The 14,965-nt window shown below is 43.7% G+C and overlaps 2 protein-coding genes and 1 long non-coding RNA gene across 3 annotated transcripts in view; 2 read left to right on the top strand and 1 right to left on the bottom strand.

Annotated features, from left to right (window-relative positions):
• LOC136577182 (nuclear factor 7, brain-like) overlaps positions 1-14,965 on the top strand; it is a 37,459-nt gene that overhangs the window by 6,968 nt on the left and 15,526 nt on the right. The window contains exons 2-7 of the mRNA XM_066576974.1: positions 3,217-3,291; positions 6,328-6,485; positions 9,845-10,306; positions 11,849-11,944; positions 12,047-12,408; positions 12,496-12,626. Of these exons, the coding sequence (XP_066433071.1) occupies positions 3,217-3,291; positions 6,328-6,485; positions 9,845-10,306; positions 11,849-11,944; positions 12,047-12,408; positions 12,496-12,626 (1,284 nt within the window). The remainder of the gene's footprint in view (positions 1-3,216; positions 3,292-6,327; positions 6,486-9,844; positions 10,307-11,848; positions 11,945-12,046; positions 12,409-12,495; positions 12,627-14,965) is intronic.
• LOC136577183 (uncharacterized) overlaps positions 1-14,965 on the bottom strand; it is a 93,259-nt gene that overhangs the window by 68,218 nt on the left and 10,076 nt on the right. The window lies entirely within an intron of this gene.
• The window catches only part of LOC136577180 (nuclear factor 7, brain-like), a 407,170-nt gene that overhangs the window by 387,388 nt on the left and 4,817 nt on the right, over positions 1-14,965 (top strand). The window lies entirely within an intron of this gene.

Here is a 14,965-nt window from a genome sequence, read left to right as displayed (position 1 = left end):
ACCCCTCACCATATATAATAGAGGCAGGACGGATTGTACTGTGAGTGCTCCTCCCGATGTACATACCCTCCTTCCTATATACCCCTTGCTGTATATATACCCTCTATATACATCCAGCCATATATAGCCCTCACCATATATATACCCTCTTATATACACCTTCCTACATACTCCTCACCGTGTGTACGCCCCCTTATATGTACCTCCCTCACCGTGTGTACGCCCCCATATATAATATATATATAAAATATATACTGCTGCCACACAGCCTAATGTCTGACCATTGTTTGTTAGCATCCCACACTCTCCACCTGACCATACCATGCACATCTCCGCTCACAGGATTCAAATCTTGGCACGCTGCTATCTGACAGATAAGCTCACCGCGGAGACCTGACAGTTCGTTCCCCCCACACCACCCTTCCCCCTCCTGCTACCCAGCGACAGAATATCGCTAGCAATATTCCGTCACGGCCGTGGACAGGGGGCCTAATGGGGACCACAGCAATGCGATAATAACATGTGATATACAGTTTTTAGGACACAAATGCAGTGGGGGTAGTACAGCAGGTATGGGGCAAGAAGTGTACATGATGGGCAACAGTGGAAAGCAATGGGGAGGGGCAGGGGGCATATTGTGGGGATGAGGGACTAGATTAGGAGGTTTGGTATGCTTCTTTGAAAAGGTGCGTCTGAAGTTCCGTGCGCCGGGGATTGTATGGATGTTTTGGGGTAAAGCGTTCCAGAGCATCGGTGATGCTCTAGAGAAGTACCGGAGGCGAGCATGTGAGGTTCGTATTAGAGGGGTGTTTAGTCTGAGTGTGTTAGCGGAGCACGCGGGCTGGGTGATGTATGGACAGGAGGGAAGCGATCTACATAGGTGCGGCGGAGAGCATTCATGGTTGTGGAGGCTAAAGGAGAGATCAGAGTCCAGTGTCACCCCCAAGGCAGCCGGCGTGTTGTCTGGGGGTTATGATGGTGCCAGATACTGATATGGAGATGTTAGGGGGAGGTCGGCTGGTTGAGGAAGGAAAGACAAGGAGCTCAGTTTTAGAGAGGTTAAGTTTGAGAAAAGGGGAGGACATGGTGTTAGGACAGCAGACAGTCAGTGATATTTTGGAGGAAAGGTGCAGAGATGTCGAAGGAAAAGGTGTATAACTGGGTGCCGTCAGTGTAGAGGTGGTATTGAAGGCCAAATCTACGCATAGTTTGTCCGATTGGGGCGGTGTAGATAGAGAGGAGAAAGGGGCCAACCACCGAGCCCTGGGGGACCCCAACAATGAGGGGGAGCGGAGAGGAGATAGAGCCAGTTAAGGAGACACTGAAAGAGAGATTGGAGAAGAACCAGGAAAGAGCAGTGTCCTTTAGACCGATAGAGCAGAGCAAGGAGGAGGTCATCGTCGACAGTGTCAAGAGGTCAAGGAGGATTAGTAGGGAGTAGTCGCCCCTCGACTTGTTATCAGATCATTTGATACTTTTGTGAGGGCGGTTTTGAATGTAGGAGGTCGAGAAGAGAGTTATCAGACAGAAATTGTGTGAGGTGGGATTAGAACGGGTTGGTAGTTGACGGTGTCGGTCGGGTCAAGGATCTGTTTCTTTAGCAGAGGGGTTATGATGGGGTTTTTAAATGTGATGGCAGAAAATACCAAAACTCGGGAAGTGGTTGAAGATTGTGGTGAGGTGGGTAATGACAGCTGAGGAAAGGGACAAGAGGAAGTATGAGGGAAAAGGATCGCTAGCGCAGGTGGTGGGGCGAGCTGCGGAAATCAGTCTGGAGATTTCCACTGTCGTTGGTTCTAGTATAGGTAGTGAATGAGTGCTGAAGAGACCAGGATCGGGGCTAGCCGTGTAATGTTTGGGGATTATCTATGTATAAAATTTTTTAATTTGAAATATGCGGCTAACTCTCCAGAACTGAGATCCATTACGAGCGCCTTTTCTTGGGGCTGAAGAGGGAATGGAAGGTATTGAGGGGTTGTGGAATAGTAAGGAGACGAGAGAGGTGAAATAAACTTGTTTGGCATGGGTGAGGACAACGTATGTTTTGAGTAGAAACTTGAAGTGCATGAAGTCTGCGGACTGTTTGGAATTACACCACAAACGTTCAGCACACCTAGATCATCGCTGGATGAAGTGCGTTTGGGGAGTGAGCCAAGGTTATTGTGGACTGCTCGGATCACGGGGGGAAGCCGCTTCATACAGGTGTTGCTTACAATTGTTACTGTACTCTACTGCTCTGATTATTCATTACACTATGGGTAGTGTCTTATATTAGTCATTGTCTAGTTGTAAATCATTGATGGCCTATCCTTAGGCCACCATTAGTAGATTGGTGAGGGTCTGATGCCTGGGGACCCCCTCTGATCAATTGTTCACCAAGACGGTGTGCTCCTGCCCTGAGCTCACTTCTTCTGGTAGCAAAATGGCTCCGTTCCCACAGTAGTGGCCAGGCTTGGTATTGCAGGACATTCATTTACATGGGAAACTTTCCTGTAAAGCATGAGCACACTGGCTTGGTGAACAGCTGATCAGAGGGTGTCATGGGTGTCAGACACCTGCCGATGTACTGATGGTGGCCTTTCAAGAACAGGCCATCAATGTTTGTGACTGGATGAGGATGGTTTCACCTCTGCGTTGAAACCTCTAGTTGGAGGTTTTACCGCAGACCCGGCTCAAAATAACAGAAGAAAAAGCGCTGCATGTAGCACTTTTTCTTCCGTCTAAAAGCCGGACAGCTGACCGGAGACCGAACGAACCCCATTATAGTCTGTGAGGTCCGTTCTGCACTGTGTGGTTCAATCCTGAGATAGAGCTGTTCGGCCATGGGGATTCCCCTTTCCTGCTACCCGAACGGAGCAGGAAAATGTAACTCTGGACACAGGTGTGAATCCATTCTAACCCCATTAATTAAGGAAGGGTTGTATGGTGTTGCCATTTATTGTTCTGACAGTTCTGTAGCATCTTTGTACCAGTGGGTACTTTTAATTGATTTTACTTTTGTCTGTATTTCTGAGTTCTACCTACTAAATATATTTCCTTGTAGTATTTCTTTGAGGGCACACTCATTTGATCTTACATACACATGCCTTTGCTCTTTTAGATTATCTTGGATGTTTTTTACATGTGGCTCTTCGCACCTCCTTCATGGCCATTAATTTATGGTGCCCACCTTTCTTTATCTTTAATTGAGCCTCTTCTCATTTGTTTCCTTTGCAGATGACGCAGAGATTGTGAAAACCAGAATGAATAAGCAGGCTGGCAGGGAGGAGTTCTTTGTCCATTATATCGGCTGTAAGTAATGATTTCACTGGCGCTCTTGCTGCACCAAATTCTGCACTTAACCTTTTCAATGAATGTCCCCACTGGATAGGTAATAAATGTCTAATAGCTGGGGAATCCACCACTGGGATCCCCACTGTTCAATGAAATGGAGGTTTACAGAGACATCCCAGTACAGTATTGTTCTGGGCTGTCTGTCAGCCATGTAGAGTTTGAACAAATTGACATCAGGTGTGTTTAACCCTAGATCACGAAACATATATTAGAGTTACGCTGTCACTACATATTAGTCTCACAGGCTAACAAAATTTAAACTTTATTATTTTATTTATTTATCGTATGTATTAGTGAAAAAATAACTTATGAAAGGAGATTTATTCAATTTAACTAAAAGCTATCATCAAGCTAAATAAACTTATTCCTTGAAGTTATTGCAAACTGAAACACTGTGTTCTGCAGCGAGGCCGTTTGTGGCAGAGTGCCATGATAACTTGGTCATCCTGTGCTTCTGGTATGGACAAAATGCATGAATTTTGCGCTCATTTTGCTGTGCTTGAGAAGTACTTGCCACAACACTTTCAATTTTCAAAATATCTTTGCTTGCTTTAATATCCCTTCTCAAGGTCACAGTATCAAAACATTCCTGCAACCATGTCAGGGGTCTGTAGTCTGTGAGACTGTTTAGTGATCTAGGGTTAAGGGTTTTATTGGGGGCAAATACTACTGATGGCGTATCCTCAGGGTTAAGTCATCAATAGTTGATTGGCTGGTCCGCTGCTTGGGACCCCGGCCAAAAAGATGATCGGGCTTCCATTGTCAGCACCAAAACGCACAAGGATATCGAACGAAAGCAGTTAGCGCCAACCCATGTGTATTGACCATTGCTTGTAATTGCAGGTGCAGCTCATTGAAATTGATGACAGCTGAGCTTGCCATTATGAACACCATCCACTAGACTAGGGTTGAAACCTCAGCTTCTGCTCCGTACCCCTGTGTGTTGTGGCGCTGATAGTGGGTGCACGATGGTCTGATCAGCCAGGGTCCCGAGCGGCGGCGGACCCCAGCCATTCAACCTATCCTGGGGATACATCAACAGGATTTGCCTGGAAAACTGCTTTATCCACCGCTCCATACTAACGCCACCTGACTGCAGCCCATGTAGTGTGTGGGTCCAGGGGTTCAGATTCTTATTCTAGTGTCCCCAGCAATCAGATTTTAATCGCCTAGTTTGTTAATATGTGGTACATCTACTTTGTGAAAACCCTGTAATCTTGAACGTCTTGCCCTTTCTCCCATGGGTGCTGTTCAGCTCCAACTGCATCTCCTTCAAAGTGACTGAAGTGCAGCCCATTCCTAAGGTCACATTAATACACTAACTTGCACTAAGAGATCTTTCATACGAGCATCTGCGTTTTTATGTTCTCCTGCCCACACCGTAAAATTGCATGAACGACTGATTTTCCACAATCAAGTTTCATGCTTAATTAGCGTTTTCTATTCTATTCACACGACCGCGTGCAACGTTTTTAGCGAAAAAATAAGTCACATCCTGGAAAGCCCTTGCTCTGCATAAATCCTCGCAGTGACTTCCAAATTCCTATATAGAGGCACCTGTAAGCTTTTTGCAGAGTTGGGCGCTGCTAAAATGCCTCCCCCTCTTTTTTTTTTTTTATTTATTTTTTTTACAGCTCCCATAGGAGTCTATGGGAGACGCTGCCATATATCAGTCGAAAGATGGAACCAGAACTATCTTTTTACCCACCGTATAATCACCGGGTCCATATTTCAGTTGCGTATGTTCCTTTTTTTATGGTGCAATGTTTTTACACGCTGTATTTTCACCCATGTAAACAAATGCATTGAAAACCAGTGCCTCAGATGGTCGCGTATATCGGTCGGGCGTGAAAATACAGAGTATATGCGCTTGTGTGAATAAAGTCCAAGGGTCAGAAATGAATGTGCGCACGGTGGTAATAGGAGAAGCCTTACAGTGTTACCACATATATGATCACAAGAGCACATGGCAGTCTCTGATCACAGTTGTGGATTTGCAGATTGTACTATACTCGAAGGTGCATTTACAATCCTGAGGTAAATGTGGATTTATAACACCAGGATTTTACTTCTCTGCAGGTAAAAACCACAGATCCCAAATCTGACGGCACAGGTTTCTGCAGGTTTAACAAGTTGCACTGTGGGACAGATTTTCTATTGGAAATAGCGGTGAAAGGCTGAAATGTATGCTGTTCGCCAGATTTCTTGTTTTTGCACCGGAAGCTTTTCAAGAGCTTTTAAGAAAGGGGGCATGGCTAAGTGAAGACCTAGAATGTGCCAGATGTATTAATCTTGTGCACCATAGATTTGGCACAAGAAGCTGGTCTAAAGTAAGCCTACTATGATGTGGCGAAGCCAGAGACAAGTGTCTAACTTATCTCTGAAGATGTGCCAAACTTATCAGAGTGCATCAGTTTGACTAATTTGGCACATCTCTGACTGGTGGAGATGTCTAAATTAAAAACTGAAATAATAAATCTGCCCCATTGTTCTTAAAGAAACCATGCCTGTATCAGGACTACGCGTTTAGGGGGAGGTGGTGACAATGTCTGTACGCTGCCAAAGCTGTATATGCTGAAGCATTCGTGCGAGACGCCCATCTCCATGCTGAGATATAACAACCATGAGAAATTGTTCCAATTTTGAACAAGAATGTAGGGTGATTGGCCGCCCTCGGTGATGCAGGGTTATTTTCTATCCAGCCCACGTAATGATTGGATGAAACCAACCATTATGGCCGTTTATGAGCTGTGACCATCACTGCAGCGTGACGGTTTCAGTTGGATCACTATTTTTCATTTTTAATGCTTTTTATTTTTGTTTGGATTTCTCATTCTCGTTTTGAGAGGGAGATCCCTTCTGTATTGTGTTCAAGCACAGCCTATTCTGTGTCACTGGTGGCAGAGCTGGTAAGTGTTCAGCTCGGGACTTACAAACCAAAGGAAGTTCCACCACCATTTTCACCTCATTATATGAGATCACTTGTTTCCACAGTGAATCGTCGCCAAAACGAATGGGTGGAAAAAACCCGACTGGTGATTCCCAAACCAGTGAAAGAGGGTCAGGTGGCTGACCGTGCAAACCTGGGAGCGACTGAGGAGGGAAAAGCTACTCTGAAACGAAAAAGTGATGAAAGCCCATCTGAAGCAAAGGTAATGCGGCATTCAATCCTCCTGAACTACCCGGCCAGCTTAATGCCGCATCTTCTACTTTTTCTCCTGGCAATGTAGGCCTATTTTAACCCTCTGTCCACTGATTAGATCATGATGAGCTACGTTATTACTATTCTTTGTGTGTAGTAATAATCTTTTGCATTAATCCCCTAATTACCAGCCATTTTTTGGATTCTCGTTCTTTTTTTAATCACATCTCAAACGCCACAACTTTTTAATTTTTCCATAAATGTAACCGTATAGGCGCTTTGGTTGAGTTGTATCTTTTTTAATGGTGCAATTTTAAGGTGCCATATAATATATTGAACATTAAAAAAAAACAAACAGTGGGCTGGAAAAAAGAATGCTATTCTGTTTTTTGGGGAATTGCTTTTATGGAGTACATGGTGCCACATGACTTCTTGATAATTTTTTTTTTACATTTTTGGGGGGATATGGAGTGATAAAAGATTGCAATTCCTGAATTGTGTATTTTGCATTTATTTCTTTTTTTAAAATGTTCACTGGATGAACATTGCAAACAATGGTATATTTAAATAGTTCATGTTTTTAGTATGTTTTTGTTTTTTGATTTATTTTACAGGGAACAAAATTTCACTTTCTATTTATAAATTTTATTTCCCAAGTTGAGCTGTGGGATCTGGATCTTGTGATCACTTGATCGCCTATGCCATGTACTGCAATACTTGCAACGTTGCAGCATCTAGTACATTTAACAGCCTATTAACCCATGCCATGGGCAGGACTTAATAGGCTTGAATTCATAGCCTTCACTAGGCTAAGAGCCGCCAGGACAACCCTTGGAACACTGTGATTGCGCTGCAGGGAAGTGGGGACCATTTGGATGCTGTTGGATGCCTTCCCCCAACAGCTCAGATCAATGCTCCGTATTGAACACTGTATCTAAGTGGCCAAACAGCTGCACTTGGAGCTAGCTCCAGTAACGGATATTGAGAGCAGTTGTCTGCTATTTCATAAAGCCAGTACCCGCCAGGTATGAACCGAGCTAGACTCTGGAGTTTGCTTCATACCCACTCTATGCCTCTGTAATGTTAATCCACTTCACAGGGTAAATGGGGTTAAAGAGGAAATGTGCATTAAAAATATGAAAGCTTCTTCATGAAGCGACCCTCCCCCCCCCCCACCTCTCCCCCGAGGGTCCGTACACGTACTGTATGTTTAGAGCCAAGGCTGGGATCATGTGCCATCCTGTAAGATCAGAAGAACTAAAAAACTACTTCTAAGATGTATGTAAGAAAGGCCTGATGTCACATGATGGGAGCCGGTGTAAAGGCACGGTACGTGTACGGAGTCTTGTCATGAGGGAACATCTGAGGATCCCAGATAAGGTTTCCTCTCTGACCTGCAGTAATGTTTTTATAGGCGGGTTTCACATCATATTCCCTTTAAAATGTTAAATACGACTCGGAATGTACCGATAGCGGAGGTCTCTGGAGGATTCCCTGCTCTGTATGTCTGGCACATGGCACCCGCCTGTCATCCTGATTGTATTGTGCTACCTGTGTCACATATTGTGTAATATGCTAAATAAAGATGAATTAATGGTTGTCATGCATTGATTTTACATCCTGTAGCTTGATTTAATTATCAGCTGTAATGTATACTGGAGTCTGGTGATATATTTGACCCTCCGTTACCTGATCACTTTCCTCCTGGAGTCCTGCCCGATGAACAGGTTTTTATATTAAACACTGCATTAAGCTTTTACTTGGAGCTCTAGAATACTGGTATGTATACCCACACCAGAGGCGTTCTTGTGTTCCCTGCTCAACCAGGAACATTTCAAGTACTTTTTTTATTTTAAGTTTTGATTTCAACATTTTGGCCACAAGTCACTCAAAAGAGGAAAGTCATTCCCAGACATTGTTACAAGGCTTGTATAAAAAGTCTGACTCTGGCTTGAAGGAATGCTGCCTTCCAATAGGTGGCACTGTAGAGGTTTTATTCCATCTCCCTTATTTGTATATTACGCGTGCATCCTCATTTGAGTCTCCTCACTCACAGTCTAGGTGCTCTCCCCAAGGAGAAAAGATCGAGGAAAGTTAACTGTAAAATAAGGGGAACTCCCAACACTGAAGTGTTTTTTTTTTCTTTCCTGACATCTGTAAGATGTTACTGGCTCTATTCCTATCTGCAGCCTGTGTCTCATAGGCATGCTATAGGCACCTGGCTCACCAGATATCACTCTGGAACTGTGTTATGGAATTGCAGGTGATGCAGCTCTGTAATGCTGCATTAGTTCATTATCTGATGGTCTGGAATTCTTGATGATCCAATAAGGGATGAAAGGGGTCCAGATGACTGATTCCTATAAAGTGTCCTGACATGGTGGCAGGATCCCTGTGGCTCCAAGTGGATTATACTAGACCCTCCAGTATATCTGCTTGATTGACCTTTCAGATTAATTCTGTATAAAGCTTTGGTACCGCAGGAGGCCCCCTCCCACTTCTTCTGCAGCATCATACAGCCTGGTAAACCCCGACTCGGAACAGAAGCTGCTATGTTGATCTGCTGCTAGTGATGGGTAGAAAAGATATTGCCTTGTTCTTCATACATCCCTTTCCGCTCGCATCACTTATGGGTTACACCTCGTGCGTCTCTCCCCTCCTGACAGGTTTATAATGTATCATGTCGGCCAGTTAGTTTCTACCATCCTCTTCTGTTCATCTACAGGGCTGGGAGAACGTGCTTGTCATGTAACTTGTGCCTGCTGATGCAACTCTTTAATTCAATGAGCTGATGTTTTTGTCTTTTTTCTGTCTCCTTTTAATGGAAATGGTGAAATGCGCACATCACAGTGTGTGGCAGCAAGTGACGACTTTTAACTTTTGTTTTTCAGTTCTAGATGAGTTGCTCACCATTACAGGCTGCATCACACATGGCACAAGTCCCCGCATGGTTTCAGCCTAATACTTCACTGGTCAGATCCTTTTATCCTAAATGTCTTTGACCCACCCTGGGGTAGTAACCGTTTTGTACACACGCTGCAACTACTAGAAGGGATGTGCTGATGCCCTCTTTGAAGGGCATGCTGGGAAGTTTAGTTTCTCCTCTGCACAGAAACTAAACAACCGCCCCCCTCACTGCCGTGTACACTGAAACCTTTTAAGTGCAAAGTTTAATGTAGTAGTTTCTCTATATGGCTCAGGTGGTGACGTGCCGCAGTGTATCTAAGTTGTGTTTTTTTGTTTTTTTTTTGGTTTTTTTTTGCCTTCTCTGAATCTTCCCTACTGCGATTTCTGAAATTTCCGTTGGTAACATCCAACTCCAGGAAGACCACAGCCTTAACCCAATTATTCTTTCTTTTCCTCTTTTAGAAAGTGAAGGTCGATGTTGAAACTGCACCCTCAACTAATTCAGCGATGGCGTCTGGCGATTTTGCTGAAGAATTGACTTGTCTTCTGTGCAGCGAGCTATTCAAGGATCCGGTCATGGTGGAATGCGGCCATAACTTCTGCCGTAACTGCATTGACAAGGCCTGGAATGGCCAGGAATCCTTTACCTGCCCTGACTGTAAGGAAGTCATCACTGAGAAGAGGTATACCACCAACAGAGCCCTGGCTAACCTGGTGAAGAAGACTGTTGGTTCCACTGCTATCTCGGCTACATCTAAAACTGCCGAGAAGCTCAAACCTTCAGAGAACTGTCCTGAGCACGATGAGAGACTGAAGCTCTACTGTAAAGACGATGGGATACTGAGCTGCGTCATCTGTAGGGACTCCCTCAAACACGCAAGTCACAACTTCCTGCCCATCCTGGATGCAGTGGGAGTGTACAAGGTAAGTTGGGGGGAAGCACACCGTACAAACTTATGACCTTAAATGTTACAGTTCACCTCCAACAATTTTAGCTGTCTATGTTCCCATTTTAAAGGGTTTATCCAGCTGTGATCTGTTGATGGCCTATCTTTAGGATAGGTAATTAACCCTTTCCAATCCACTGTCTGACGTCTAAAGACATTATGATTTAGGGCTGTACAGCTCCGATGTTGGAAGACGTCCGTCGGGGTTCTCTTACTGTATATTGCCATCCTCTATGCTGTCGGAGCCTATAAAGCGTGTCACCTCTTTAGCCAGCAGATAGCGCTGTTGTATAACAGCAGAAAAAGAGTAAGCCCCCTAGGAAAACCAGGATACAAATTGGATTGGAAAGGGTAAATAGTTGATTGGAGTGGGTCTGCCTCGGGACCCACACTGAGAGGTATTTGGTGGGCCACTGTCAGTGTATACAGATCTGTTAGCAAACAGCTCCGTACACTTGGCAGCAATCACAACCTGGATCACTGTTCCTATGGAATTGAATTCAATGCAATTCCAACCCAGGCTGCTGTAACGTCTACAGAGCTGTCTGTGTTTAAGGTGCCAGAAGCAGACAGCTGCCTGCCGAACTATTGGTCAGCGTGGGGCTTGAATAGCGGACCTCTTCCAATCGACTGTTGATGACCTGTTCTGATTGCCAGATTAGAGTTGGGAAGCAATTTTTTTTCTCCCTTAAATGTGGAAAATTGGCTTCTACCTCAGATGGGGTGGGGGTTGCCTTCCTCTGGATCAAGGTAGGATAATAGGCTGAAGTGGATGGACATGTGTCTTTTTTCGGCCTTATATACTATGTTATGAAGCAGGCCAATCCCTTCAAATATGTCATTGGGAGACCAAACTGAGAGTGTCAGACTCTTCTGTAGTCTGAAATTACAAGACAACTAAAGCGGTACTATAAAAACTGTTACATGGTCTACCCTCATCCACATTGCAGGTCATTTTAAAGAGGTTGACCATGGTGTGTGACAGGTTTTTTTGTTTTATTTTGGCTATGTTTAATTTTGACTACAAATGGGTTGAAGTGACAAAAGCAGTGGTACTTACTCGTCCTCTCCCTCAGTTCCACAGTCCTCCCAGTCTGTTTTGGAATGGATATCACCTGACTGCTGAAGCCAATCAGAGGTTCTATTCTCCTGGCATCATAGCTCCCAGCATCTGATTAGTCAGTTGGTATCCGTTCCGAAACAAAGACAGCGGAGCTGGGTCGCCGAGGGTGAGGACGGGTAAGTACCACTGTTTTAACACACTTAATGTGGCAAATCCATGTGGAGTTCTGAGTCCACACAATACCAGTGGAACAGTTGGCAGTACTTGACACACGTCTGCAAAATACAGTGGCAACAGTGCTCTGCACAGGCACATGGTGGAGTAGTGTGCTCTTCATGTTGTGCCGTGGTCCAAACAGACCAGAAAACAATGCAAAAAAAATACAAGAAGATAATTTCATAATTTAAATGGGTAAACCTGAAATGAAGACTGTTACAAGTATTGTTTCCTCTTCAGACAGAGATGTTGGCCATTGTGGCTCCATTAGAAGAAAGCCTCAAGGTGACTGAACATCTGACCAGCCAACAGGGTGAGAAGGTTGAGCAGCACAAGGTGAGCGACTGTCCTTTGTAGCAAAGAGACGTCTGTTACAAACTCTTCATCTGCAGTAAACCGGTAATGTCCTTATTGTTTCATGTTCGCGTTCCCCCTCAGAGCAATGTATCGGAGTCCCAGGAGCACATTGTGTCAGAGTTTGAGAAGCTGCGCACATTCTTAAAGGCACGTGAGGAGAATCTTCTGGAGCAGCTTCAGGAACGGGGAGAAAACTTGCTGAAAGAGATGGAGACCAACCTTGTCAAGCTGCAGGAGAACCAGGACACCATTAAGGAGACCATCACTATGGCCAATGAGAGGGTGAATGATACTGATTCCATCTCTTTCCTGACAGTAAGTGCCGTTGACGGCTGTCCTGTAAACACTTGTGTAGGGTCTTTGGGGATGCCTACTTGTCCCTCGCTTTGTTTTCTTAATGACCATTTTCTCTTTCTCCAGGGCATAAAGTCTTTTATTGAAAAGTAAGTTTCCAGCACATTAGTATCCCTAATATTGTGATTTCTAGGTGTTGGACTAGTTTGTGCTGATCTTCATACCTTACCATCTAGGTGCCAGGAGCAGCAGAAGGATGTAATGGTAGCCAGAAACACGCTTCTCTCCAAGGATCTCTGCCAGGGGACTTTCAAGGGACCCATTCAGTACTCCATTTGGAAGCAGATGCAATCTTTCATTGCACCATGTAAGTGTTGACTCTTGCAGGGTCATTAATACTGTTTTTTACATAAAAACAATCTTCCCAGTACAGTCTTTTAAAGGGCTTTTCCAACATTCATTAAGTGCTCCAGGTTAGGGAAGAGCATAAAATAGTCAATAGGCTGTATTTACGCAGGCAAGTGTGAGATCTGTCTGAGTATATCGGACTGATATTGCCCTCGTAAACCACTGATTTTTCTGTGATTGTGATTATTTTTGGCTTTAAAAACGTATCGCATTGCTGTAAATGTGGTTTTCACACCCAAGATAAACTTGCATGTTCGAATACTTAAAATAGAAAAAGCACAACACACTACAATGCAAATGGCATGGCATGCTAGTGTGATGTGTCTGATTTTTTTTTTTTTTTTTTTTTTTCCCCCCCCTCACCCATAGGAAATAATGGTGATTCTTGAACAAGAATTGCTCAAAAAATGGGACATGCTGGAATCTTTCTCTCTTCAGACTCTGTCAGAGAGAAAAATTGTCCATGTGTTTAACCCCTTAGTGACGGCGCTATCGTAAAACTACGTCCTGCTGTTGCAGGACGTGTATGGAGGGAGGTAGCGCCGCTATCTCCCGCCATACAGCGCGGGCGTCAGCTGTTTATTTTAGCTGACACCCGCGGGCAATAGCCGCGCTCGGCCGATCGTGGCTATTAACCCTTTAAATGCCACTGTCAATTCTGACAGCGGCATTTAAATCCCCCGAACGCTGTTCGGGGGTCCCGCACGGCCGCATTACGTCATACTGCAGGAGCGATCAAAGCATCGCATGTTAAAGTCCCCCAGGGGGACTTCAAAGTAAAGTAAAAAGAAAAATCAATAAAGGTTTTTTTAATTGTTAAAAAAAAATAAAATAAAAAAAAAAGTTCTAAAAGTTTAAATCACCCTTTTGCCATATCTATTATTAAAAAATCTAAATCCTAAAATAAAAATATGTATTTGATATCGCCGCGTCCGTAAAAGTCCGATCTATCAAAGTAGTGCATTATTTTTTCTGCACGGTGAACGTCGTCTGGAAAAAAAAAAAAAAATGCCAGAAATACTTTTTTTTAGTTACCCTGTCTCCCAGAAAAAACGCAATAAAAAGCGATCAAAAAGTCGTATGTATTCCAAATTCATACTATCGGAAACTACAGGACATCCCGCAAAAAATGAGCCCTTGCTCAACTACGTCGACGGAAAAATAAAAAAGTTATCGCGCGCACAAAATGACCGCAGAAAATAATTGAAAAAATTTAAATATCTTTAAAAAAAAGTACTACAGCAAAAACAATACTATATAAGTTTGGTATCGTAGTAATCGTACTGACCCATAGAATAAAAATATCAGGTCGTTTTTCTTGCAGTTTGTGCGCCGTAGAAACAAGACGGACCGAAAAATGGTGGAATGTCGCTTTTTTTCCATTTCTCTCCGCTTCGAATTTTTAAAAAGTTTTTCAGTACATTATATGGTACAATAAATAGTGCCATTGAAAAATACAACTCGTGCTGCAAAAAAGAAGCCCACATACAGCGACGTCGATGGATAAATAAAGGAACTACGATTTTTTTAAAACAGAGTAGGAAAAAACAAAAATTGAAAAAAGCAAAAAAGCTCTGTCACTATGGGGTTAATCCCATAGAAAATGAGTTTTACACGTGTGCGAGTTCCATCTATATTTCATCAAACGGAACTTGCTCACGATTTCAACCATGTAAATACACCCTTACTCCTTTTTGCTGTGCCTGAGCTACTGACCTGATCCGTTCCCCACTGATACAGGAAGTACCACTTGCCTTCTGCTGCAGCCAGTTGCTGACCTAAGTGGTCATGTGTGCATGAATGGCACATGACCACCGAGGCCAGTGATTGGCTGCAGCGGTACGTGAGTGAGGATGACAGCATCACTTCCTGTATCAGTGGGGAGGCTATTGGGTTTGTGGTGCTGGAACATTGAGAGGGTGAGTAATGTCTTTAATTTTTAATGACCTTTCCTACCTTGGGCAAATTTTATTCTGAATGTTGAAAAAGCCCTTTGAACCTTTCAAGTTGTCGTAGGAGAGCGGTAGGAATATTGCCCTTCTTGATAGGATGGCGAAGTGCTATAAACTGATCAGCCATAACTTTAACCCTTCACATGCCCGAATGTCCGCAGCAAAATGTCATCTTTTGAAACAACACATTCTGAAGGTGAATACGTCTTTGCAGCAGAGGCGGCACTCCAGTGTGTTCCCAAAGCAAAACCAGTATCTGCTTTTTAATTTTGAGTTCTATTTAGTGTTAAAAAGCAGATTTGATTTTATTCCTTTTTTAAAAAAATTACTTTAAAGGAATAAAAAA

The sequence above is a fragment of the Eleutherodactylus coqui genome, chromosome 8 (assembly GCF_035609145.1).
Source record: "Eleutherodactylus coqui strain aEleCoq1 chromosome 8, aEleCoq1.hap1, whole genome shotgun sequence".
Taxonomy (NCBI): domain Eukaryota; kingdom Metazoa; phylum Chordata; class Amphibia; order Anura; family Eleutherodactylidae; genus Eleutherodactylus; species Eleutherodactylus coqui.
Note: the sequence above shows the minus strand (reverse complement) of the source record. Positions and strands in the feature narration are given on the sequence as shown.